This window comes from Hylobates moloch, unplaced genomic scaffold (genome assembly GCF_009828535.3).
Source record: "Hylobates moloch isolate HMO894 unplaced genomic scaffold, HMol_V3 SCAFFOLD_9, whole genome shotgun sequence".
In the NCBI taxonomy this organism is placed as follows: Eukaryota; Metazoa; Chordata; class Mammalia; order Primates; family Hylobatidae; genus Hylobates; species Hylobates moloch.
The window spans coordinates 100,696,029-100,721,612 of record NW_026652284.1 but is presented as its reverse complement, the minus strand read 5'-3'; the positions used below and the strand labels follow the sequence as shown (position 1 = coordinate 100,721,612).

The 25,584-nt window shown below is 34.5% G+C and overlaps 1 protein-coding gene across 1 annotated transcript in view; it reads right to left on the bottom strand.

Moving 5' to 3' along the window:
- The window catches only part of MTBP (MDM2 binding protein), a 77,629-nt gene that overhangs the window by 51,200 nt on the left and 845 nt on the right, over positions 1-25,584 (bottom strand). The window contains exons 2-11 of the mRNA XM_032760341.2: positions 25,336-25,416; positions 20,764-20,837; positions 20,518-20,669; positions 18,229-18,287; positions 16,552-16,696; positions 15,473-15,590; positions 12,805-12,939; positions 10,896-10,990; positions 8,404-8,473; positions 1,201-1,318 (exon numbers count right to left, since the gene is read on the bottom strand). Of these exons, the coding sequence (XP_032616232.1) occupies positions 1,201-1,318; positions 8,404-8,473; positions 10,896-10,990; positions 12,805-12,939; positions 15,473-15,590; positions 16,552-16,696; positions 18,229-18,287; positions 20,518-20,669; positions 20,764-20,837; positions 25,336-25,416 (1,047 nt within the window). The remainder of the gene's footprint in view (positions 1-1,200; positions 1,319-8,403; positions 8,474-10,895; positions 10,991-12,804; positions 12,940-15,472; positions 15,591-16,551; positions 16,697-18,228; positions 18,288-20,517; positions 20,670-20,763; positions 20,838-25,335; positions 25,417-25,584) is intronic.

Genomic DNA, 25,584 nt, shown 5'->3' with positions numbered 1-25,584 from the left:
TAATAGTTTCAACTACAGTTCTTAGTCCCATCACATTATGGGTCACAAAAACTATAAGCTAAAAAAAAAGTAAAAAATTTTTGTTTAATTTAAAAAACACACATCAAAGCCAAAGTATGATGGAACACACTTCACCAATGTGACTTTGGGTAAGTAATTTTAACATTCTAAGCCAGAGTCACCTCGTGAAATACTAGGGTTTGGACTTAATCTCTGATTTTATAACAGAAATTTTCATTTGGATAAAGACATCTTGAACATACTAGAGGAACAGAGTGGAAACACAGTGTAGTGGTAAAGAGCACAAGAGCACAGGTTCAAACCCTTGGAGAAGTGACAGAGCCATAGGTTCTGCCAATTAATAGCTCTGTCACTTCTCTAAGCTCCAATTCCTTCATCTGTAAAATGGGGATAAAAATAAGTATATGGGGTTATTACAAAAATTAAGTGAATCAATATTTCTAAAATAGAATGCTTGGAATACTGCGTAACATATAGTTAAACTGTTAAGTAAAAAACTTTACGTCAGGTGCGGTGGCCCACGCCTGTAATCCTAGCACTCTGGGAGGCGGAGGTGGGCGGATCACTTGAGGTCAGGAGTTCGAGACCAGCCTGGCCAACATGGTGAAACCCCATCTCGACTAAAAATATAAAAATTGGCCAGGCATGGTGGTGGGTGCCTGTAATCACATCTACTCGGGAGGCTGAAGCAGGAGAATCACTTGAACCCAGGAGGTGGAGGTTGCAGTGAACCAAGATTGTGCCACCACACTCTAGCCTGGGTGACAAAGCAAGACTCTATCTCTAAATAAATAAATAAATAAATAAATAAATAACTTCTACTAATTTCTTCAAAAAATTATCGCAGATTTTTTATGTACCATATAATAAATGAACCACTCTTTTCACAAATTGGATTCCTGAAACATCTCTAAAAAACCCATGTTCAATATAATTAGCTATCTAATGAACCAAGAGTTCTGCCTTTAGATCACTAGCACTTTAAATAAATATGGTTAGAGATACTTTATGTTACAGTAGGTTGCAATTAAAAATCTTAAAATGATGTGGACTCCTGGTAATCAGTACCAATAATATGAAATACTGTTTTCTCATATAGAAATGTTATCTTCACTTCAAATTTGATACATATATTAACTATGCTGCATCATTAAAGCAACTGAAACATGTAATACTTACCACTGATTGTTTTAGGCTTTTTAGCTATATATTCCTTCCATTTTCTTGAACTGAGTTGGTTGGGAGGTGGAATCAGTATGTTACTAATGGTACATGGCAATACAAAAAGAGCACCAACCTGAATAAAACAGACCATATTTTTATTGATTGCACATTGAGATTCATTCTTGAATAGTGCCAGTTGACAATTTTCCACTCATATTTCACCAATTTAACATGCATTTAGTAATGCCCTCTCCCAAAAACTCCACTATAAAAACTAAAAAGTAAGAACAATGGCCCACCCTCTGTCAAAACAAAACAAAAGCTAAAATGCAGACAAACAAAAACAGCAAAGGCATTCAAAGCTACAGTCTTCCCTTTTCCACTGAGGTATACATCTCTGAAAAATTCACAATATTTGCTTCAAGTTCAGGTTGTGGACATAATTTATTTGTATATATACAAAACAGTGTAAGGCTGAGTTCTAGCACCAAAATATTTTGTTATATTCAACCATCATCGTATAACTTTTTGACTAGATGAACTATTGTTCTAGTTTCAGAATTAAAATACATTTGAAGGCAATTTAGAAACTTTGTTCCTGGAAATCAGAGATTTAATGCTAATAGGTAAAAACTGATGAGAAGACAATGAATTATACGCTAGAAAACATACAGTAACTTCTGACTGATTTATGAGCAAACTCAGCTTATTCATCTTTGTATTGCCAGGGCTGGGGATACAGATGCTTATTAATTATTGGTTCAACAAAATCACCATAATCTATTTAGGTAAATTCTCAGTTTATTAAGGGCTGAATAAAACAAACCACAGTTCTGAAAGCCATATTTTTCCTGTTATTTTAGTAATGCAACTACATCAATTGGCATATCTCAGTAAAAAGTATTTCATTTTAAAACTTTGGGAAAATTTAGGCAAAGCATTTGCCAAAGATCTTAAAGCTAGTGCAAAATCACTTTTAACTGTCCTATATCAATGGACTAGTTACATGAAATATGTGATCACTAATATTTTAATGTTTTGTTGCTATTTATTATTTTTACTTATGCATTCTTAATTCACAGATATAAAAATAAATATTAAGGTTGGTGCAAACGTAATTGTGGTTTTTTCATTGTTGAAATTTGCCATTTGATATTGGAATATGTTCTTAAATAAATGTGGTTATGTTATACATCATTTTAATGAGCAATACTCACTTTATGTTTTCTTGCTAATAACTTATTACTTGTTGTTTATGTTTATTTTAGACTATGGAAATGATGTTAGACGAAAAACAAATTGAGTAATTTTCTTATTCGAGTTCAAAATGAGTCATAAAGCAGTGGAGACAACTTGCAACATCAACGCATTTGGCCCAGGAACTGCTAACGAACATGCAGTGCAATGGCGGTTCAAAAAGTTTTGCAAAAGAGACGAGAGCCTTGAAGACGAGTGGTATAGTGGCTGGCCATAGGAAGCTGACAATAACCAATTGAGAGCAATGTTCGAAGCTGATCCTCTTACAACTACACAAGAAGTTGCAGAAGAACTCACTGTCAACCATTCTATGGTCATTCGGCATTTGAAGCAGATTAGAAAGCTCAATAAGGCCAGGCATGGTGGCTCATACCTGTAATCTCAGCACTTTTGGGAGGCTGAGGCAGGTGGATCACCTGAGGTCAGGAGTTCGAGACCACCCTGGCCAATATGGTGTAACCCTGTCTCTACTAAAGATACAAAAATTAGCCAGGCATGGTGGCATACGCCTGTAGTCCCAGACACTTGGGAGGCTGAGGCAGGAGAATTGCTTGAACCTGGGAGGCAGAGGTTGCAGTGAGCCCAGATTGAGCCACTGCACTCCAGCCTGGGCAACAGAGTGAGACTCTATCTCAAAAACAAAACAAAAAAATAAATAAATAAACCCCCAAAAGCTCAATAAGTAGGTGCCTCATGAGCTGAGCAAAAATTTAAAAAATTGTTGTTTTGAAGTGTCGTCTTCCCTTATTCTATGCAACAACGAACAATTTCTTGATCAGATTGTGTGACGAAAAGTGGGCGACGACCAGCCTGGTGGTTGGACCAAGAAGAAGCTCCAAAGCACTTCCCAAAGCCAAACTTGCACTAAGAAAAAGGTCATGGTCACTGTTTCCTGGTCTGCTGCCATTCTGATCCATGACAGCTTTTTGAATCCTGGTGAAACCATTACATCTGAGACTTATACTCAGCAAATCGATGAGATGCACCGAAAACTGCAACACCTATAGCCGGCATTTGTCAACAGAAAGGGCCCGATTCTTCTCCATGACAACGTCCGACCACACGTCACACAACGAATGCTTCAAAAGTTGAATGAACTGGGCTACAAAGTTTTGCCTCATCCATCATATTCACCTGACCTCTCACCAACTGACTGCCACTTCCTCAAGCATCTCAACAAGTTTTTGCAAGGAAAATGCTTCCACAGGCAAGGCAGGATGCAGAAAACGCTTTCCAAGAGTTCATAGAATTCCAAAGCATGGATTTTTATACTACAGGAATAAAAAAACTTAATTCTCATTGGCAAAAATGTTTTGATTGTAATGGTTTCTATTTTTATTCATAAAGATGTGTTTGAGCCTAGTTATAATGATTTAAAATTCATGGTCTGAAACCATAATTACTTTTACACCAACCTAATATGTTAGGAACAAAATAAGGTTAAAAGAAATATGCTTATTTTTCTTTATTATTATAGCCATAATCTTTTTAAAGTCAAATATATTTTATGTAGTTAAGAATTACAAATTAAAAATAAAATATTTAGCAAAAGAAAATAATCATTAAATATAAAAAATATATCTAATTTTCTCGACATTAAATCCTAGTTCTTCTTTCTTGCATACATAAGCCTTCATAGCCCAAAAATGTGACCAGACTGTATGGTTAAAAAGGTGGACAAGGCTGTAATGTGAGTATGCCAGACTGGGTCCCAGTTACAGCTTTCTCAACATTTTAGGGATGCTAAATGCAGTTCAATACACTACTTATAGCCTAATATAAATGTGGTGGGACCCATTAGCTGAAATGGCCACACTTTTGAGACAGCCTGAAATTGACTAGACATTTGCTACAAATATGAAAATAAGTATTTCTAAATCACACAAACTATAATTCCCTACAAAATAAAATTGTCAGTTGTTTATAATGCATTCTTAGTACACTTAGGTGCTGATAACTTGTTCTCACCCATACACTAATCATTAGATAACCTCTGAGAGACTTGAGGATGATCTGTTCAGGCTATCATTCTATCTCCAGAATATAAACGCCAAATAACATTTCAAATCTGAGTTTCAAAATCTTTTTTTTGAGACAATCTCACCCTGTTGTCCATGCTGGAGTGCAGTGGTGTGATCTCGGCTCACTGCAACCTCTGCCTCCCTGGTTTAAGCGACTCTCCCACCTCAGCCTCCCAAGTAGGCGCGTGCCACCATGCCTGGCTAATATTTTCTATTGTTTTAGTACAGGCAGGGCTTCACCATGTTGTTCAGGCTGGTCTTGGACTCCGGACCTCAAGTGATCCACCCGCCTCGGCCTTCCAAAGTGGTGGGATTACAGGCATGAGCCACTGCACCTGGCCTGAGTTTCAAAATCTTGATTAAATCTTTTCAGTAGGTCCTCTGCAACAAGCAGTCGTCGTGGAAATCATGTTTCTAGCTTGCAAATTCCTCTTTGAAGAAATATTTCCCAGCCAGAAGATTAGTGAACATCATAACTCCCTAACAATCCTATCTTGTCTTTTCCTAATCTAGCTTATTAGTAAAATAAGCTTTACTCCAAGAAGCTTTTACTTATATTCTGGGGCTAATCATAGCTACACAGAGAGATAATTTGTTTAAGCTAAGATGCTGACCGAAGATCACACAAAGCAATAGAATTTAAGCACCATGAAAGTTTCCTGAGAAAGGGCCTGTCCATCTTATTATATCCAATATTACGAACAAGCATCTGGCAGATAGTAGCAGTAAAAACATTAAAAAAAGAAAAAAATTTAATTGTTTAATAAATGAAACCCAAGTTATTTATTTATTTATTTATTTATTTATTTTATTTATTTTTTTTTTTTTGAGACGGAGTCTCACTCTGTTGCCCAGGCTCGAGTACAGTGGCGCGATCTTGGCTCATTGCAACCTCCACCTCCTGGGTACAGGTGATTCTCCTACCTCAGTCTCCCACATAGCTGGGACTACAGGCAAGTGCCTCCTTGACTGGCTAATTTTTTGCATTTTTAGTAGAGAAGGGGTTTCACCATGTTGGCCAGGCTGGTCTCGAACTCTTGACCTCAGGTGATCCACCCGCCTCGGTCTCCCAAAGTGCTGGGAGCCAGCAGGCTCCCAGGCGTGAGCCACCGCGCCCAGCTGAAACCCAAGTTATAAAGTACTAGATTTCAAAGAACTGGTATGTAATTAAACACTTTTTCAAAAATGTGAAAAATGACAAGGTGCGGTGGCTCACGTCTGTAATCCTAGCACTTTGGGAGGCCGAGGTGGGTGGGTCACTTGGGGTCAAGAGTTCAAGACCAGCCTGGCCAACATAACGAAACCCTGTCTCCACTAAATATACAAAAAAAAGTTAGCCAACCATGGTGGTGTATACCTGTAGTTCCAGGTATTTGAGTGGCTGAGCCAGAAGAATTGCTTGAACCCAGGAGACAGAGGTTGCAGTGAGCCAAGATCACACCACTGCACTCCGGCCTGGGCAATAGAGCAAGACTCCGTCTAAAAAAAAAAAAAAGAGTGAAAAACAAATCATAACTCAATGTGTAAGAAAAATAATTTACTTCATATTTAGATTTATTTTCTAAGTTACATAATATACTGCTTCAAAAATAATCCCTTTTGTTGCATTGAACTGGGAACATAGTTATAAAGTCTCTATTCCTTACTAATAAAGTATGTTGTAATATTTTACAGTCATGGTTCAAGAAGAAAAAATGATAATCTAATACAACAAATTTAAAACAAAACAACTGAAAATATATTATTAAACATTAATAGTTTAGGGTGCTTCTAGGATTAGTGTTGCCTATCTTCAATAACTAGATGGACTAATGCTTATGTTACACTTGTGTTAAACTATAGGTACAGATCTCATTTTGACTTGAAATAGTCTCTATAAATTAGCCAGACATGGTGGCACATGCCTGTAATCCCAGCTACCTGGGAGGCTGAAGCAGGAGATCACTTGAACCCGGGAGGCAGAGGTTGCGGTGAGCCGAGATCGCGCCACTGCTCTCCAGCCTGGGTGACAGAGCGAGACTCCGTCTCAAAAAAAAAAAAAAAAAGTCTCTATAAGATTTTTACAAATTTCTCTGTAAAATTTCTATAAATTTCATCATACCTTCAAATTACTTAGAGAATATCTAATATCTAGTGCTTTATACTTTTAAGGAAACTGTTTCACATATGTGTGTTAATCATTTGGGCCACATAAACTTCAGAGACAATAAAAAATTAGTTAGCAACTATCATTTATATCATACTTGGTAGTTTATAAAATACATTTCAATTTGGTTTTTATTACAACTCTAAAATAGGTAACAGCGGGATTATTATTTCCAGTTTACAATATTAAAAGCTGTAAGCCAGTGAGTGGCATAGCTATGGCTTAAAGTCAAGTTTTCTAAAAAACATGCTCTTCTATTTAAGACTTTCTACTATACCATCTATATTCCTTTCCTCCCTTATTTGACAATACAGATAATTAATGATAAATAATAATATTCTCAATCCATACAACGAAGCAGCTCCAAAAGATTAGGCGACTGGACAGGGTTATATAGAGAGCTACTTAGCTACCTGGATTAAAATAGAAGCAGGGTATTTTTTATTCTCAGTGCACTTAAAAAAATATATACTAATTCATAAGATGTCTCTGCAAATAGTTTGGAGAAATGTATGGCCTTATTAATCTCTATCTAAAGTAGGGTCTCTTGACTTATTCCCTATCTCAGGCTGTTTATTTCTTCATAATTCTTATTATGTCTGCAGTTATTTATTTTCTGTTTGTCCCCTAAAATGTAAGTTCCACAAGTATAGAAGCTTCTTCTGTACACTTCATTACTGGGTTCCCGTAATCTAGTATAGTACCTCACACACAGTAGAATATATGTTGGATAAATGATAAAAGATAAATTTCAAAATTTCAAAATTTAGCAAATTAGTTATTCTTAGAGGATGAAAGCCAGGTTAATACTGGTAAAGGCCACGTCATCAAATAAATACTTTGGCACCCTATTCAAAGGACTATTAAATTTATGGAAAAAGAGGCCAGAAGACAAAATTTTAAGTTAGTATATAGTCAAGTATACATCTTAAGGTCAAAATCATTTTTGCTTTACTATATCGATTTTCTATAGGAATTATAACCAAGACTTGATTATAGCACCATAGGGAAACTGTTATAATTACACTAATCATTTTCTCCCTGCAGGACTATTTGCTAGTCTACTTGTTATTAAAACAATAAGAAAATGTAATGTAAGTACTGCCAATAAACATTTTGTGCATTAAAAATTGTTTTCACAGAAACATAACAGTTTAATAAATAACCAGAAAAAAAGCAGACTTTCACTTTTTCCCATTAAAAACTGAATTTGATTTTAAATAGATGAGTCCACTTAAAATTCTTTATATTGTAATTTTTTTAAAGTTAAAAATATACCAATTTTACATCATTATATACACAAAGTAACTTTTAAAGTAGCCATAAATCTCCTAAACATCATCAGAATTTAGAAAGAAAAATTGAAAACTCCCAAATGACAATTTAGTAGAACTTTAACTTTTTCCACTTTCATCCTCTGCCCTACAATGAAAAAAAGAATGCAAGAATATGAATGTCTTCTCATAGAATTACAATCGCATGTTGAAGACGGAGGTTAACAATAACATGTTATAAAATTGTAAAACTTTAAAGCAATTACCAGTCATAAAGCTTATTTCTGAAAATCTGTCCTAAAAACAAAATGTCACTTAGGTTTGCAGAGTACTTTTACAGTTATTATGAAAAGTCCAAAATATCTTAATATGAGTTAGGACCAAAATTGTCCTATATTACATTAAAGAAACCAAGTCATCAAGCAAACAGATTAATAAGTTACATTCCCTTTTCTTACACATCCTTAAATGGCAAGTATAAAAACAAACAAACAAAAAACCCACAAGAAACCCTCAATACCTTGCTACACAGAGAAGAAATCTGCTCCAACAGCAACACAGAATTCTGTTTGGTACTGTTTGTCAATCCTCTGTACTAAGGAGTTAAAGAAATGATGTAATGGTACCCATGAAACAATGTACTCCTTAAAATAAGTTTCATTATTTCAATTCTTCCACAGTTACTTAAATTCATTTATTAAAAAATTTAACTGTAGCAATTAACAATTACGCCTTTCCCTAAGGATAATTATTTTTCCAAGTATTTGTTTGATTCTGAAAATATGCTAAGAAACAGTGCTACTATATAGAGCATTACTATAAACTATAAGAACAAGAAATTTATAAAAACTGTAGCTTCTAAATAAAAATTCAAAAACACTATGCTAGTGTTTCATTTCCAGCCAATAACAATTTCTTTTTATACAAAATGTTCTGTTCTTAGGTGTATTTCTAAACATTCTTATATATTTTTAAAAGAGAGTTTAAAATATGTTGAATATATTTGCAGATACATGTGATACCATTTATATTTACTTAAATACATAAAACGATACATCAGCTGACTGATTCTTATGTTTCTTCATGCTGATGGCAGGAGAAACATTTAAACATTTTTTAAGTATATAAATTACTTATTTTATTTTCCACAGATTCCTAACATTTCTCCCTCCTCTCTACACCATATACCAGGAAGTCCTCTGCCTATTCTAAAAGCATAAATACAGTATTTGAGGGAAGATTTTTTTTTCAAATTGTAGAACTTTTCTTAACATAATGGTAGCAAAAAGTATACTGAATATTATGTAAAAACACGGCCAAACATCTAAATGTTGGGTGGTACCATGAAAACAGTTTACAGTGCACTTTGCAAACCTTTTTGATGCAGAAACTTTTTGCAAGTGACATTTTATCTGGAAACCCAATATTTAGGGCAGAACAGGTGCTGCTCTGGTTGCAGTAGCAGGGGGCCAAGAGCCATGCCCACTCAACTTATCTTTCAATCTCATTATCTGGAGAAGTGAGTCCTCGACTTTCCTTGGAAGATAATTTGAAAACCATTGGTCTAAGGCAAGAATCTAATATAAGATAAATATGTCAAATAGCTTCTGACCTACAAGCTGCTAATAGATGAGGACAGAGAAAAGAAGTATTAATAATAGATTATATCTGAAAGTAATGTCTACAGTACTGCCAGGTAGCATGCTGGCTAAATGGTTCTCAACAGTAATGTACAATGGATAAAAAATTTTTAAAACTACTTACTACAATGTACATTACCACTCCAACTACCCGAACCTGAATTCCTCTTCCTCTATGAAAATGGCTCATCTCATGTTATCTCAACTAGTGACACCAGTTTCAACATAGAGAATCAACTACATTCTCTGGCCTTCTCACTTTCTCGGCATGTAATAAATAAATCATGATATCGTGTTGATTTTACATCTTTAACACATCATGTACTTTTCCTGGCTCTCCATTCCAAATGCCACTTGTTTAGTTCAAGCTTTGTTCAGGTTTCCAAAATCCTACCAGCATGATCTAAAATTTACTTTTCATTAAGCTGCTGTCTGGCTTATAATTCTTGTATGATTCCTCATTATCTTTAGGATAGAATTTAACCCCAATCAGGATACGTAAGGTCTTTTAGGACCTGATTAATCTGAAAAGTCTCTCCAGTCTGATCACTTAGCAACTGCCCTCAACACCCCCAAATCAAAAAACCACTACTCTCTAATGATTCTAGACTACAAACACTTCTCAGCTGGGTAAGGTTCTCCTATGCCTTTGTAAATGTTATCTTTTCTGCAGCAAAGAACTTTCAATAAGAAAATAATGAGTATTCTGATTTAGGCTGACATAATCCAAAGTCATTCATCTGACAATATTGAGTGTTGACTATATATTATGATATATTGCAGTTACAGACTTCTTCAGCAGAAACATATTGAGTAAAACATAGAAGTCATGGAGATATATTCCTGGATTTCAGGAAAAGGGAAATTATTTCCAAAAAGCATTAAAACTATAAAAAATGATAGTAAAGTTAACAAAAGCACATAAAATATATACGTGGTGGTGTCTGGGCAGTGGGTGGGAAGGACAAATTTGCAGTTAATGCTAGACTAGGTGTGAGAGTAGATCAGTCCTGTGCTCAAGCAGAGAACATTATAATTGCATTAAAGAAGCAAGGCTCAATCACTTCTGTATTATTTCCACAGCCCTATCCATAGAAAAGTCTCAACAATACTGAACGAAAATAAAGATGCTTGCATAGGGAGGAAGATTTCTGATAAAATAGGTATAGGATCCAAGAGGGGGGAAAAGCAAGAACTTCTTCCCCAGCAACTCCAACAATAAGGAGTCCAGCAGCCTACTTGAACATCAACATCAAAACAATGAATATAATGAAAAATATATACCTAACATGTATATTTACCTGACAATACCAGAACATTCTACCTGACACAGAAAATGTAATCTAAAATGAACATGTAAATAAAAGGATACAACTCAAATTCAATATCCGACAGATAGCAGGAAGGTAGATCTGATAATTTTATCATCTGCACAAATTCTAAAGCAGGGCCATAATAATGGAAAACCTAGAAAAGAAATTAAAATTGTGTAATATTTAAATACCATAAACAAAAGTAAACAAATTAGTGATTAAGGGTTTAAAACTTTAAAATGGATCTTAAAAAGCAACTTTTTACACATTAAGCATGCCTAGCATTTAATCCTCTATAGCAGAGCAGAATTTCTTCAATTTCAATTCTACCTTTCAGGGTAGAGAAACAGACATGGAGATCACTTAGTAACCAGGAAGAGCTTTCACAGGAGAAAGTAAGTATGGGAAGAGGTAAGCAACAGAGGACAAGTGTTCTCAACTTTTGCTGTTTATCTCCAACAAGACAGACAGGTGATACAATAGGCTATAGTGTTGAAGAAACAAATTAGCAACCTACCTCTGCAGGCGGAATCTGCAGACTAAAAACGTGAAAGAAAGACACTCCAGGATGAACTTAGGCTGAGTGGTACACTGACATTAAAAAAAAAAAAAAAAATTCTAGCGAAAAGACTAAATAAATTAGAGAGAGAGATAGTGAAGCCAGCATGTGCTAATTAACATAGAAATCTCCATTGAGAAAAAATAAAATTTCAGTACTGTATTTCTTGGGTAAAGCCTAAAACTAGAGTGTGTTATTGAAGGTCAGCTATTTCAATAGTTGGAGCCACAGTGCTTCACATGAAAGGCAAAGAAAAGAGCACACTTCTTGAAGAAGTTACACAAAGTTTTAGACTTGTAAAAAGCAGAGTAATTTCACCATACATGATTATGTGTATATATATCTATAATCATAAACACATGTGTTTATACAGTGTGTGTGTCTATACATATACAGAGAGAGAGAATATGAATTTTACATTATTGAAGAAGTTGTACCCTAAGATTCTCTTCAACAGTAGCAAAAATTTGGATACATTATTCATACTTGAAGAAAAGTTGAGGTCATGAATCTTACGATTCTAATCTTTAGAAAAGAATTTAATATTCTGTGAAAGATGGCCGTAGTAAGTTACTTAAAGTAAGCAATTCTAAACAAATACTGAGAAATGAGTTCAAATCAAATTATACCGTCTTTTTGTAGCACCCTTTGATTGGAAAATATTAACCATCAATCTGACATCCTTTTAACTTCATGCCCACTGTTTTCCATGTTCTTAAATTAGTTCTTTTAAAATGAATTCTAAGGTACCTTCACATAAATATCTCTTCTTATGTTATTTTTCCTATGTTAAAAAGCCAACTAAACCTTTTCCTAATTATTATATTTTATAATTACTTGCATTTTAAGAACAAATGTATAGGAGATATGGGGCAAGAACTGATACTTCTTACACTATAAGTTAAGCATATGTCAGGTACTATGTCACATATTAAACTCTCACCTCATTTAATCCTCATAACTTTGTAAGATAAGTGTGTTACTATTGCCTCCACTTCACAAATGGGTTAATCAATCTACCCAAGGTTATAAACAACAACTTATAGGTGACACAGTTAGGTTCCAAACCCATGTTTACCTAACATCAAAACATATCCTCTTCTCTCTATGTCATATTCTCTCCAAACTGAGTCTTAGACAGGTCACATAGTAAAGTCCAAACCAAAGATGGTTTCAGGACTATACACATTTAATATCATTACATTTTTTTAAACATCTAAAACAATGACAATTTCACCAAAATTTAATGCTGATGACACAATATAACTTAAGTTCTTAATTATATTAAAAATTATGCTAGTGATCACACTTAAGCATATATATTAGTAATATTAAGTCAAGATTCAAACATATTTTATAGGAACAAAAATACACATGAATGATAACACAAAAAAATTAAACACGATTACCTTTGGCAAAATATTCTTTTCCTTTGATGGTATTATCTTTTTGGCAAGGAAGTCAGTATTTAAATTAGATATACTAAAATTCTTAGGTGTGACTCCCTTTAAACAAAATTCAGGAAAACTAATTTCAAATCCAAACTGAAAAGAGACCAAGAAAACACAGTTACAAGTGTCATGAATAATGCTATAAAGATTAATATCTCTTATTACAATGTAACAGTTGAGGGGAAACACATGTATATATTTATTTTTGATTCCTCAGCTCAAAAGTGTGCTTCTTACATTTAGGTACACATCCTATTTTAACTTAGACATCAATTTTTCAGGTTTTCATGAAAAGCTCTCATTGGCCCTTCACCAGCTGGCAAGAGTATGTTAAGCTCATTCTATGCAGCCACAGGACCAAACAACCTCTTTTGCATTGTTCAATATCTGGCTTCCTACCAGTCTGTAAGTTATGCAAAGACAGAAGCTGTCTGTCTTGTTCCTTTTTTTTTTTTTTTTTTTTTGGCTTTGAGATGGAGTTTCACTCTTGTGGCCCAGGCTGGAGTGCAGTGGCGCAATCTTGCCTGACTTCAATCTCCACCTCCTGGGTTCAAGTGATTCTCCTGCCTCAGCCTCCTGAGTAGTTGGGATTATAGGGACCTGCCACCATGTCCAGCTAATTTTTTGTATTTTTAGCAGAGATGGGGTTTCACCATGTTGGCCAGGCTGGTCTTGAACTCCTGACCTCAGGTGATCCACCCACCTTGGCCTCCCAAAGTGCTGGGATTACAGGCGTGAGCCACCGCACCTGGTTCTATCTTATTCTTTACTAGATCCTTAGTACAGTGTCTCACATAGTTTGTCTTTGATAAATGTTGCTGATAAGATCAATTGCTGCAGAAGTAGTAATAGCAAGGATGCTAATAATAGCAATGGTAGGCACAACAATAGTGATAGCTAACGCTTACTGAGTGGTTACTCTGTGCTTTAAATAATTTAATCCTCACAAAAATCTATGTGATAGGAACTATTATCATCATCTTACAGACGAAGACAACTGCAGCACCAAGAGGCTAAGCATTACACAACATGCTAGAAAGAAAAAAGAGTTGGGATTTGATTGTAGGCAATATAACTCTAGAATCTATGTCCTTAATCACCGTAATGCCTCTTGACTAAAAATCTGTTCTCTACCAAAAAAAGTAATTTCAAGTTTTAAATGCATCCAGTGGAGATATGGACATTTAATTTCCTATTCAAGAGAATAAAAGAATCACATGAAAAGAACTCTGCCATTATCTCTCTGCCTGTAAACATGCAGTTTCAGAAAACATACAAAAGCAATTCTAGCAAACTGTATCTTCCGCTCTTCCACTTGGCTATGTGGGGTTTTTTTGTTTTTTTTTGTTGTTGTTTGTTTGTTTGTTTTTGAGACGGAGTCTTGCTCTGTCGCCCAGACTACAGTGCAGTGGCGCGATCTCAGCTCACTGAAACCTCTGCCTCCCAGGTTCACGCCATTCTTCTGCCTCAGCCTCTTGAGTAGCTGGGACTACAGGCACCTGCCACCACGCCCGGCTAATTTTTTATATTTTTAGTAGAGACGGGGTTTCACCGTGTTAGCCAGGATGGTCTCGATCTCCTGACCTCGTGATCCACCCCCCCTTGGCCTCCCAAAGTGCTGGGATTATAGGCGTGAGCCACCCACTGCACCTGGCCTATGTGGGATTTCTTTATATTAAAACATTTACAGAGAAAATTCACCTGCAGATTTAACCTGTCTGAGATAAGGATGAGCAAACATGCAAATCAACAAGACAAATCCAGCCACATTGATTTCTGTTATCTAATCAGAGATTTTATTAAACCATTATTAAGGGTGAATTAAAAAGGAAGAAAAATTTCTAGTAATTAGTGTAACAAAACTTTAGAGGAACTCAAAAGCCTACTCATGCTCCCATGCTACCCTAAATAAACATTAAGAAACTTTCTTAGTTTAGTTTTGCCTATCTACATAATACATAAATTACTATGAACACTTATTTCAAAATGGACATAACTTACAAAACCCACAAACATTCTTTCATAGTAAGAGACGTCAAAATGAAATACAAACTTCATAGAAATTCAGGATTAGAAGAGTCCACCTAATACAACATTCTCATCTTATAATTGAGAAATCTGGGGTCCAGTAAGGTTAAAAAAATTTGTTCAAAATCTGGGGGCTGGTTAGCAAACAGCAAAGATCACCTAAGGTAGTATTATGGGAAGACAACATGCTCTAAGCAATTTTTCTAGTAGTTTACACATGTAATAAAACAAAGCAATTTGGATAAACAACATGAACTTGATTAATGTCAAATTCTACGTTTTAAAAGAACGTTACATTCTGGAAACAGCACTCGAATATAATCATGTTATTATGTGATTAAAGTTAATTAAAATCAAATAAAAATTCAGTTCATTGGTGGAACTACTCACATATAAAGTGCTCAGTAGTAATAAGTGGTTTATAGGCTACTGTATTAGCACAGATATAGAACATTTCCATTATTGCAGAAAGTTCTACTTAGATAGTGCTATTCTAGAATATCTTTATAAGGTACATTTTCATTAAGATTTATTTAAATATCTGTGTTGTAAATAAAATTGAAAGGCCCACTTGGCAAACTGTGAATAATCCATTTACCTTTCTTTCCCATATCTGTATTTTCCCCCTCCATAATTCCTTTGAGTCAATAACATTTCTGAGATCTTCTAAAGATACAACATTAGCAGAAAGGTATTCTGCAATTTTCTGACAGTTTCTATAAAAAAAAGATTACAACAATTAAATACAGGGTTTTATATTTCACTAATTTAATCATTATAGTCAACTACAAGCCTAAGAGGCAAAATTGCAAAATTTTCCTACTAATATGAAACACCTATTAAGTCAGTCTCTAAGTGCATTGCTGTCACATGTTCATTTACTCCCAACATCCTCACAAATTTAGAGTAATTATCTTTAGTACTAAGGATGAAGAAATAGACTTTCCTCTTACTATTGGCTTAAAGGTGTCAGATGTACATAAACACACACAAAGGCACAATGTCACTTCCTTATCTTCAAAAAGAGAACTGCTCTCCTATATTGTCCCCATACAGCTTTGTATGGAACTCTATAACAGCACTCATCACAGACTATCTTGACTGTTAGCATTCCTGTTTCTCCCTGCACTTCAATGAAAAAGACCATGTCTTCTCACTTTCTTAACTTACCAGCGTCTATTCCTATGCTTGCCGTAAAGGTATTGCTCAATAAACATTCGTTAAATGAAAACAAATCATGAAGTTATTAAATCCAACTGAATGCTTATTTAAGGATCAAAATTGTAATATACAATTAATCCTTGCTAAAATATCATAAAATACAAGTGTATATTTATTCCTACATTGGCACATAACAGAAAACCAAATACAACATGACAAATCCAGTGTATCTATGTTCAAAAGCATACAGTGTGCTTATAGAATTAATCCTCAATAATGGTTGTAAAACAGCATCAATAATATTTACTAAAAACTTAAATATCTCAGAAACATAAATATAAAATATGAAACATCTAGATTCTTCTCAATACACAAATTTGCAATCACGGCATAACATAAAATTTTATCTTGTCACATCAAAATAATTTTCAAATGCTGAGTCTGAAAAGAGAATAGTATGTTAATTGTGAAAACAGACAACGCAGACAATAATCAAATATGAACAAAGAAGCTTACATTTCACAATGATTTACTGCTATAGTGATCTTTGCTGAATACCATTCTCTCAAATGTTTTAATGCTCCTACAGTAGGTAAACAGTCTTTCAATTTAGGAGGATCTTTGTCAGAAAGCAATAGTATTATATCTACCATTGCTCTACCTAGAAAGAGAAAAAGGCATTTTTGTAATTTTTAAAAAGTTAGATCTGAAATGTCTCAAAATAGTACCCTGAACAACTGAATTTTATGTTTATTTAGAAAAATGAATTTTATATTTATTTAGAAGACAAAGGAAGATTTTAGTTTTAATTTCTGAAATTCTTCAAAACAATATATGTCCTCAGGAATTCAAACTTTTTAAATGTTTATCATTTGACTGAAAGCCATGTTATCTTGAAATAGCTAGCATATACTAGAAAACAATAAACTGTATCATAATTACTTGCCAATTCTGCAGCAGTGGTTAATTACACACATTGCTCTTAAGATCATCAATGCTATTGTACTCAACAGAGAAAAAAAAAACCTGTGCAATTTCATTATATTTTTCTAAACATAATTTTGTTATCCAAAAGAGAATGAATTAGTGCAAAACTGTAATGTTCAAATAAATGATGTCTCTTTTATAAAGGACAATACAACACTCAGAAAACCAATTATACTGACATCATCATTGGATCCTGAGAAAAAATAACTTCACAAAACTTTAAATTTTATAAAATTATACATTTCCCGAAGGACTACAGAAATCAAAATGAAACAAACTGGAGACAAATTTGATAATGAAAGTATTCTAATTTGCCAAAACAACTATGTAATATTTCAGTGCATACTTTGAACTCAACACATTTCATTTTAAAAGTTGATATGTTTGTCAACTCATTCAGTCATTTTTCTATGTGGGGCTTTTTGTACTAATATATGATCTCCTTGAATATAGAGATCAGACTATAAGCTATAAGCTCCTTTATGTTAATGACAGATGCTTTATTCATCATGGTACACTTGGCTGCTAGTACAAATATTTACTTAATAATGACCTTCAATAAACAAAGTATTCAGAAAAGAATACTCTCAAAGTATTTGCGGATGCCAACTGTACCAAATATTAGAAGACAGCTACTTGATTAACACAAAGGAAAAAAGAAAAAAAACAGTTTTAGGAATATTATGATACAGTATTTCACAAAGTATTCTTTCCACTATGGGGGAAAAAATAGGTTCTATAAAAAAAATGCTGAGGAAACACCTTCTTTTATGGTATGACATTCCATTTGGTAATGCATATAGTAACTTCGCCATAAAAGAATGTTATCCAAATTATCAACGCTAAATAATCTCCTTCTTAAAGAGCTGTTTATGGGATTAGTCTTCTACAGAACACCTCTGAAAAGCAACAGTCTGTAGTAGAAAGATTCTTCTTCAGCAGTAACTAAAGAAACAGAGATAGTTATTTAATGTTCTAAGTTCTAATTTTTGCCTAACTAAAAGAAAACAATGAAAAGAACTGCTACATCTCAGTAATGTACTCTCATGGATACATTCTGTATCAACTTCCATTAAAAATTGTTTTGTATTTTTTAATTTAAAGATTAGAGTGAGAACACTAACATAAAGAACGAATTTATCATTTATTCATAAAAAGTGTAATAAGATAAGATACAAATTATGGAAAGCAGTCACAAAATATTACCAGGAGCAGGAAGCTTGTCTGATAACTGATGCAAATTTTCTGCAGCTTCTTCATAGAGACTAAAATAAAAGGGTAAGTTAGGAAAAGAAAACCCCACAAATATATTTATATATAATCATAATAGGTAATATTAACTAAAAAGATTGTTGTACAGACACTGTTAAACAGGTTAGATCTATAATCTCATTTGATCTTTATGACAATTCCAGGAGGTACTACTATAATACTATTACGATCTCAACTTTAAATAACTTGCCTAAAGTTACATAATTAGTATGTATGGAAGCTAGGATTCAAACCCTGAGTACAAGTTCTTACCCACACCCCAAAAACAAAAAAAGGGAATAAAACTCCCTAAATTATAACTAGCATATTAAATATAAATCATAACTAACAGACCAAACATTTTTTTGGAACCTTTTATTTATTCATTTATTTTTGGTTTTTGGGTTTCTTTTGAGACAGGGTCTGACTCTGTCACCCAGGCTGGAGTGCAGTGGCATGATCACAGCTCACTGCGCCTCAATCCCCCGGGCTCAGGAGATCCTCCCACCTCAGCCTCCTGCATAGCTGGGATAGCTGGGACGACAAGCACACGCCACCATGCCTGGCTAATTTTTTTAGTTTTCGTAGAGACGGGGTTCTGCCATGTTGCCCAGGCTGGTCTCAAACTCCTGGGCTCAAGTTATCCGTCTGCCTCAGCCTCCCAAAGTGCTGGCATTACAGGCATGAGCCACTGCAGCCAGCCATTTTTCTGAATCTTAAAAGTAAGAAAATGCTAAGTGTTTAATAAAAAAGGACACGATTTTTCTCTGAATGGTATTTAATAGTCTTGACTAAAGAATATGACACCCTCTTCAGATTCTTCAGAACTTATTAGTTTTATCTATATGATGCAATTTTTTCTCAAAAAAGTTTATTATATAGCATAAAGGTACTTAAATCCTTTATTAGAAACCCACCATCGTCTTAGAAACTTAAGGCATCTTATGTAAACTCTAGTTTTCAGGCTCCCCCTTGTGGAAATAATTATTAAGTTACTTATCAGAAACTTTTATACTTGTCTTTTAATAGTGGTAGGAAAACATATGGGATAATAAGAGTTTTTAAGGGTAAATGAAAGCACCTAAGAAATCATCTAAAAGTACTTCAGTACTTTATGGATGAGAAAACAAAGGACCAGAGACTGGCCTCAGATTGTGTAAATAAAGTCTACCTCTACTAATCCCTGGTTCAGCGATATTTCTCTGGTTCGGAAAGGTCTCCTTTTATTAATCAGTACAAACAAATATGATCTAGAAAAAGGAAAATGAAATTTTTTAAGTCTATAGCTACTTTCAGATATGTGAATACTAAAATAAGAGCAGTTTTGTCATGAAATGTTATGAAAGACTAAAAAAAGGTATTAACTATAAGAGGTGGGATATTTCATGAAGAGAAAAATTATTATCACAACTTATGTCACCTGGATCAACTTACATATTGTACCACAATTGAAAAAAACCTAAAAGTGAACTCAGTCATGTATATATAATCCTCACAAACTCTATGGATTTTAAAAGGTACCTGAAATGCTGCAAATACACATAAATTAAAGAAGTCACATATTTCGGCCTCAAATAGCAAAATGAAAAATGATACTTTGGTATGAATGCTAGCTATTAACATTAAATAACATTTCTATTCAAGCTTTTAAAATACATTATTGGCCAGGCACGGTGGCTCACAGCTGTACTCCCAGCAGTTTGGGAGGCCAAGGCAGGCAGATTGCTTGAGCTCAGGAATTCGAGATCAGCCTGAACAACATGGCGAAATGGTATCTCTACAAAAAAAATACAAAAATTAGCTGGGTGTGGTGGTGCACACCTGTAGTTCCAGCTACTCTGGAAGCTGAGGTTGGAGGATCGCCTGAGCCCAGAAGGTCTAGGCTGCAGCAAGCCATGACTGCACCACTGCACTGCAGCCTGGGTGACAAAGCAAGACCCTGTTTCAAAAATAAAATAAAACATTAGGCAGAATTTATCTTCAAGAAAGTAACATGTTAATTAAATTATGACTTTTTATGATTATTGACATTATGTAAGCTTAAGAAACATGCATTTTAAAGAATTTTATTCAAATAAAAGGTCCAAATTGCCTTATGTCTTCCAAAGTGAAGAGTCGAAAATTTCAATTAATTAGAGTTTCTTCAGTAAAGATGCTAAAATATATAATCTTCATTCTCATGGATTAAAATAACTGTCTAATATTAAGTATTTTAATGATAATACAAAAACCATATAAGCATACTCAGCCAAGGATAATGATTCCCTGCTATTACTATCTTCTTCTTCAAAACACTCAACAGCACCCAAACATTCTTCGATATTTGTTTGAAGAACATCTTCAATTTTATCTTTTTCTGTATCAAAATGTATCTCTTGCCAATCAGAACTACAAAACTAATAAATCAAAAGGTTGTATTAAATAATGGATCATGAAATTATTTATATTAGTAAAGACATTCATTAGTAGCTATTTTTAAATGTATATTACCTGATAAAATCCATATATTGCCTGCACTGCAAAGAACCACTTCTTGGAACCAGGTATACCACCCACTGAACAGGCTTGAAAATAAAACCACACTTATTATTAGAAAGGCATACCATAAATAAGCAGATGACACAGCATATATACTGTACTTACAGACCATAACTTTGAAACATATTACATAACTATCCAACATATATATGTGGATCTTCTAAAAATCCCTGCTAAAAATTCAAATACAACAATCTACCTAAAGAGCAAAATTCTTTACTCACAATAAATACTTGGCTTTTATTTGTCACAATTCAAAATTCGTATTATTATTTTTTATTGTTTTAATCATCATTTCACACAGATTACAATCTACCATAAAGATGTTGAAAATACAGCTACTCAATTACTACTGAGTAAAGCAAAACCATGTAAGTCATTTTAGTGAAAACAATTCCCTCTCCAAAGACCATGCAGGTTGGTTCAGCCTGACTAGAGACAGAGGCATTAAAGAGCAACCCCAGTCTAAAGATAAGGAAGACGCTCTTCCTGGAGAATGGAGTATTACATGAGGATATAAAATTAAGGGTCACCTCAAGGTGTCAAAGAGTCATAAAGAATTTAGAGCTATGTATAGAAATTAGACTCAAAACAGGAAGAAGAAATGTAGTAACTGAGGCTTAACTAATGGAAGGAAGCTAGGTAAGATGCTAAATTCTTATTACCACTTTCTTCCAACAATCTCAGCAGAAGACTCCTACTGCCTTAACAAAATAGAAGCTATTAGGTAATAATCCCTATAACATCCTCTCAGGAAACACACAACTCAACTTGTATTGCCATTAATCTTTCCTCTTTCCTCCCCTTTAACCGGTAATAGGCACTGTCCTTCCAATTCAATGTTATCCCCCACACCTCCTCTGAGACCACTGATTCTATTATCTCGTCCACTGATTATCTTTCCTGCATTTCAATCTGCTCCCTTCTGTCTGTTCTTTGTCATTGCCATTTAAATACACACAAGTGTTTCTCAAAGTATTTCTTTTTTAAAAAAAGGGGTCCCTTTAAATTCATCTCCACTTCACTTTCTTAGCTCTTCCTCAAAGATAAACTTCTGAAGGTGCTGTCCACACCTGACTATCTCTATTTCCTCGTCAACTTTTCCATTTCCTTCCAAATGCATTTCAATCTGTTTTTTGTCTCCAATATGCCACTGAAAGAACACTCACCAAAGTCACCAATAACTGACTTGCTACGAAATCTAGCAGTTTTTAGTTCTGTTGTTATTTGACCTCTCAGCATAAGAGAAGAATCAAAGATGACATATTTGACTACTTTCTCTTTAAAACACTTGGCTTCTGTGGCACCCATCTTTCTGGCTGCTCCTTATTCTTTTTTAAAACTGGTGTTCAGTTCTTCCAAATACTGGGATTCAGTTTGAGGCTTTCTGTTCTCCCTACTATCCATAAGCAATCCCATCCTTTCTCATGGCTTCACCTGACATCTATATATTGGTTCTATAATTTGTATTAATTGGTGCAAAAATAATTGTTTTTTTGCCATTATTTTTGCACCAACCTAATATCTCCAGCCCTCTCCTACATTTTGAGTTCCAGACACACATATCCGACTTTTGTAAAACATTTTTACTTTATTTTTACATTTTATTTTAGTAAACGTAAAACATTTTTACATTTTTACTTTTTACTTTGACATCTTACAGGCAACTATTAACAGGTTCCAAACTGAACATGTCATAGTCCCTCCAAATCTGGTTCTCCTTTCTCACTAAATGCCACCATCATGCCATTATCCACACCAGAAACCTAATGTCATCCTTGATTCTTTTCTCATCCTTTCCTTCTTCTACATCGTACCAATTCAACACTAAGGTAGGTGAATTCTACCCCCATAATTTCCTTCAGATCTATCCATTTTCCTCCACCCTGGCTGCCTCTCCCATTCCTCATTTGGTCTTCTACAGAATCCCCCTATACAGAAATAGCTATACTTTTCTCTAATCCATCTACTATACTGCAGGGAGAATACTTCAAAAGCACAGATCTGATCATGTCTCTTCCTTAATTAAAGCTTTTAATGGCTGCTGATTACCATTAGGAAAAAATCCAAACACCTTGACACTATTTACAAAATCCTCTAAATAGCCATGCCTACCTCTCCACCCTTATCCCAATTATAATCATATTCTACTTTCCGTCCCTCAAACTTGCCATATTACTGAAATCAATAATCCTAGTAGGGCAGGAAATTCAGCGCAGGCAGTTTCCATTTGCATGGCTCTGATATGCACAAATTCCAGTTACTGTAGCTTAAATAACACCAGTTCCCCAACAACCTGGTTCAAATTTCAGTTACCATGGTATATTCATTAACTATAATTGCATAGTTTAAGACTTCATTGCAAGCTTCTCAGTCTACAAAACCACTGTATACATAAAAGATGTGTGTCATGATCAGTAACCAATCATGTTACTACTTTTAAAGTATGTCACTGATTGGTCACTGCACAAGTGCCATTCAGTTCACACACAGGTAGCAAAGGATGTAACTGTGTTGCCTTCTGGTTTCCCAGTGTAAACCCATGTGATATTTTATAAAAATGGATAAATGGATGAGGGAATTTTTTAAAAAGAGAGAGATAAAGAAACACCAAAGAAACAAACAGTGCTAACACTGAAAGCAATCTTCAAAGCTAATGTAAACAGAGTTCTCAAAATAGCTGCTGTGACAAACACCTTTTGATGAAAAAGGTAAAGATGTCCCAGAGAAAATGAGGCTAGCAAAAACCTTAATATTAAAGGAACTCAGAGATATTTCACAACATTGAAAGTCCAGGTCGGGCACAGTGGCTCACATCTGTAATCCCAGCACTTTGGGAGGCCAAAACAGGTGGATTGCTTGAGCCCAGGTGTTCAAGACCAGCCTGGGCAACATAATGAAACCCTGTCTCTACAAAAAGTTAAAAAATTAGCCAGGTATGGTGGCTCATGCCTATAGTCCCTGCTACTCAGGAGGCTAAGGTAGAAGGATAGTGACACTTGAGCCGGGGAGGTTGAGGCTGCAGTGAACCATGATTGGGCCACTGGACTCCAGCCTGAGCAAAAAAGTGGGACCCTGTCTCAAAAAAAGAAAAAAAAAAAAATCGAAGAATAAAACATTGGAAGTTGATACAGCTGGAATATGATAATTCACCAATAAAAGAAAAGATGTTCACTCTGTATCGTAAGTTACGTGATGATGCAAAGGTGGCAAGCACTGTTCAAACTACTCTTGGTAAGGTTTTTACAAAGAAATAAAACACTTTAATTCTCAATGTACCTAAGGTTTTTAAATTACAGTGTACAAAATAAATTTTATTTTTACTATTTTTTTATTTCCATAAAATTGTATAACAGTAAGAGAATTTTTAATGTTTTGACAAAAGATATTAAAGGTCATGGGACAATTCTAATTTTTCTCATTGATTATTATATTAGGATTGCTTTGCACAATCAATTATAAAGTACAACACTATCATGCAAAACAAGGACCATGTGTATAAGAAACCCCTAAACACACAAGGGGGAAGTAAAATTTATCATGAGAACCCCTAGAATACTCCCAAGAGCTCTTTTACATATACATTTGAGGTGCAAATCGAAGAAAATCTTTCCTGCAATGATAGTAGTATAGACTAAAATTATACCAACTTGAAAATTAATGAGTACTACTAGGCCTTGGAAAATAGGCTAGGGTAGCATATACATATTAGAAATCGTTCCCCATTGGTTTTAGTTGACACTGAGAGACAAGAGGTTCTCTAATGAAAGAAGAGAAAGGTGCAGATTGTACAGTCACGGGAACTACAAAATTATCAAAAGGAGCAGACCGTTCCTTGCATCGACAGAAACTTCCTTCAGTTTTTAGGTATTGGTCTGTTTTGGCATCTCCATTTTCAGAACGTTTAAAGGACATTCCCAGTAATGGACAAGAAGCAGGAATAAAAGAAAAGATAACTATCAAAGTCAGTAAATGCATTTGTATAATGCCAGTAGAAGCTAAAGGAGGAAAGATTTTTACAAAGCACGGTTGGTCAAAAAAGCGAAATACTTCAAAAAGTCAAAGCGGATAAGAACTGAGAAAAGCTCATTGTGTTTAGTAATTATTAAGTACTTTTAAGAGAATCAGAACAGAAATAGGTAATTAAGAACAGAAATAAATAAATAAATGGTAAGGAAATCAGTGTGGGAACATTATTTATATATCTTTACTCATGATAAAATCATCCTCATAAAGCCACACTCCCCTTAGTTATACAGAACTAAGATAGGCAAGAAAATTTCATAAAAAGAGCAAAATTCAAGCTGAGAACCTAGAATAATTTTCATAACTTTACTATATTCAAGCATCTAGAAGAAAGGGGTAATTTATTTTTCGGTTTTGTACTCCCTTAGTTACCTCTGTAACTCAGTGCCTTGTACACAGTCAAGAAGTATTTCCTTGTACTCCTTAGGGTCCAAATTAATTAAGTTAATTTCCAGTACAAATGCTGTGCCAAAGAAAAGAGGAGTTTATTATACTTACCAGGGAAAGTACTATCTTCAGGATTAATTGAAACACTAATGCTTCTCTTCAAGAGGTGATAAACATTTGCTGCTGTGAAGTCTGAAAAAGAAAAGATAGACTAACTCAAAGGGCTCTAGATTTACATAATCTAACTTACTCTAATTTCACCATCAGAGACTCTCAAGACTAGTAGGTTGTACATAAAAGTATTAAATGCTGCTCAAGATCTGTTCAAGTTTTGATACAGAAAATCTAAAGCAAGCAGAG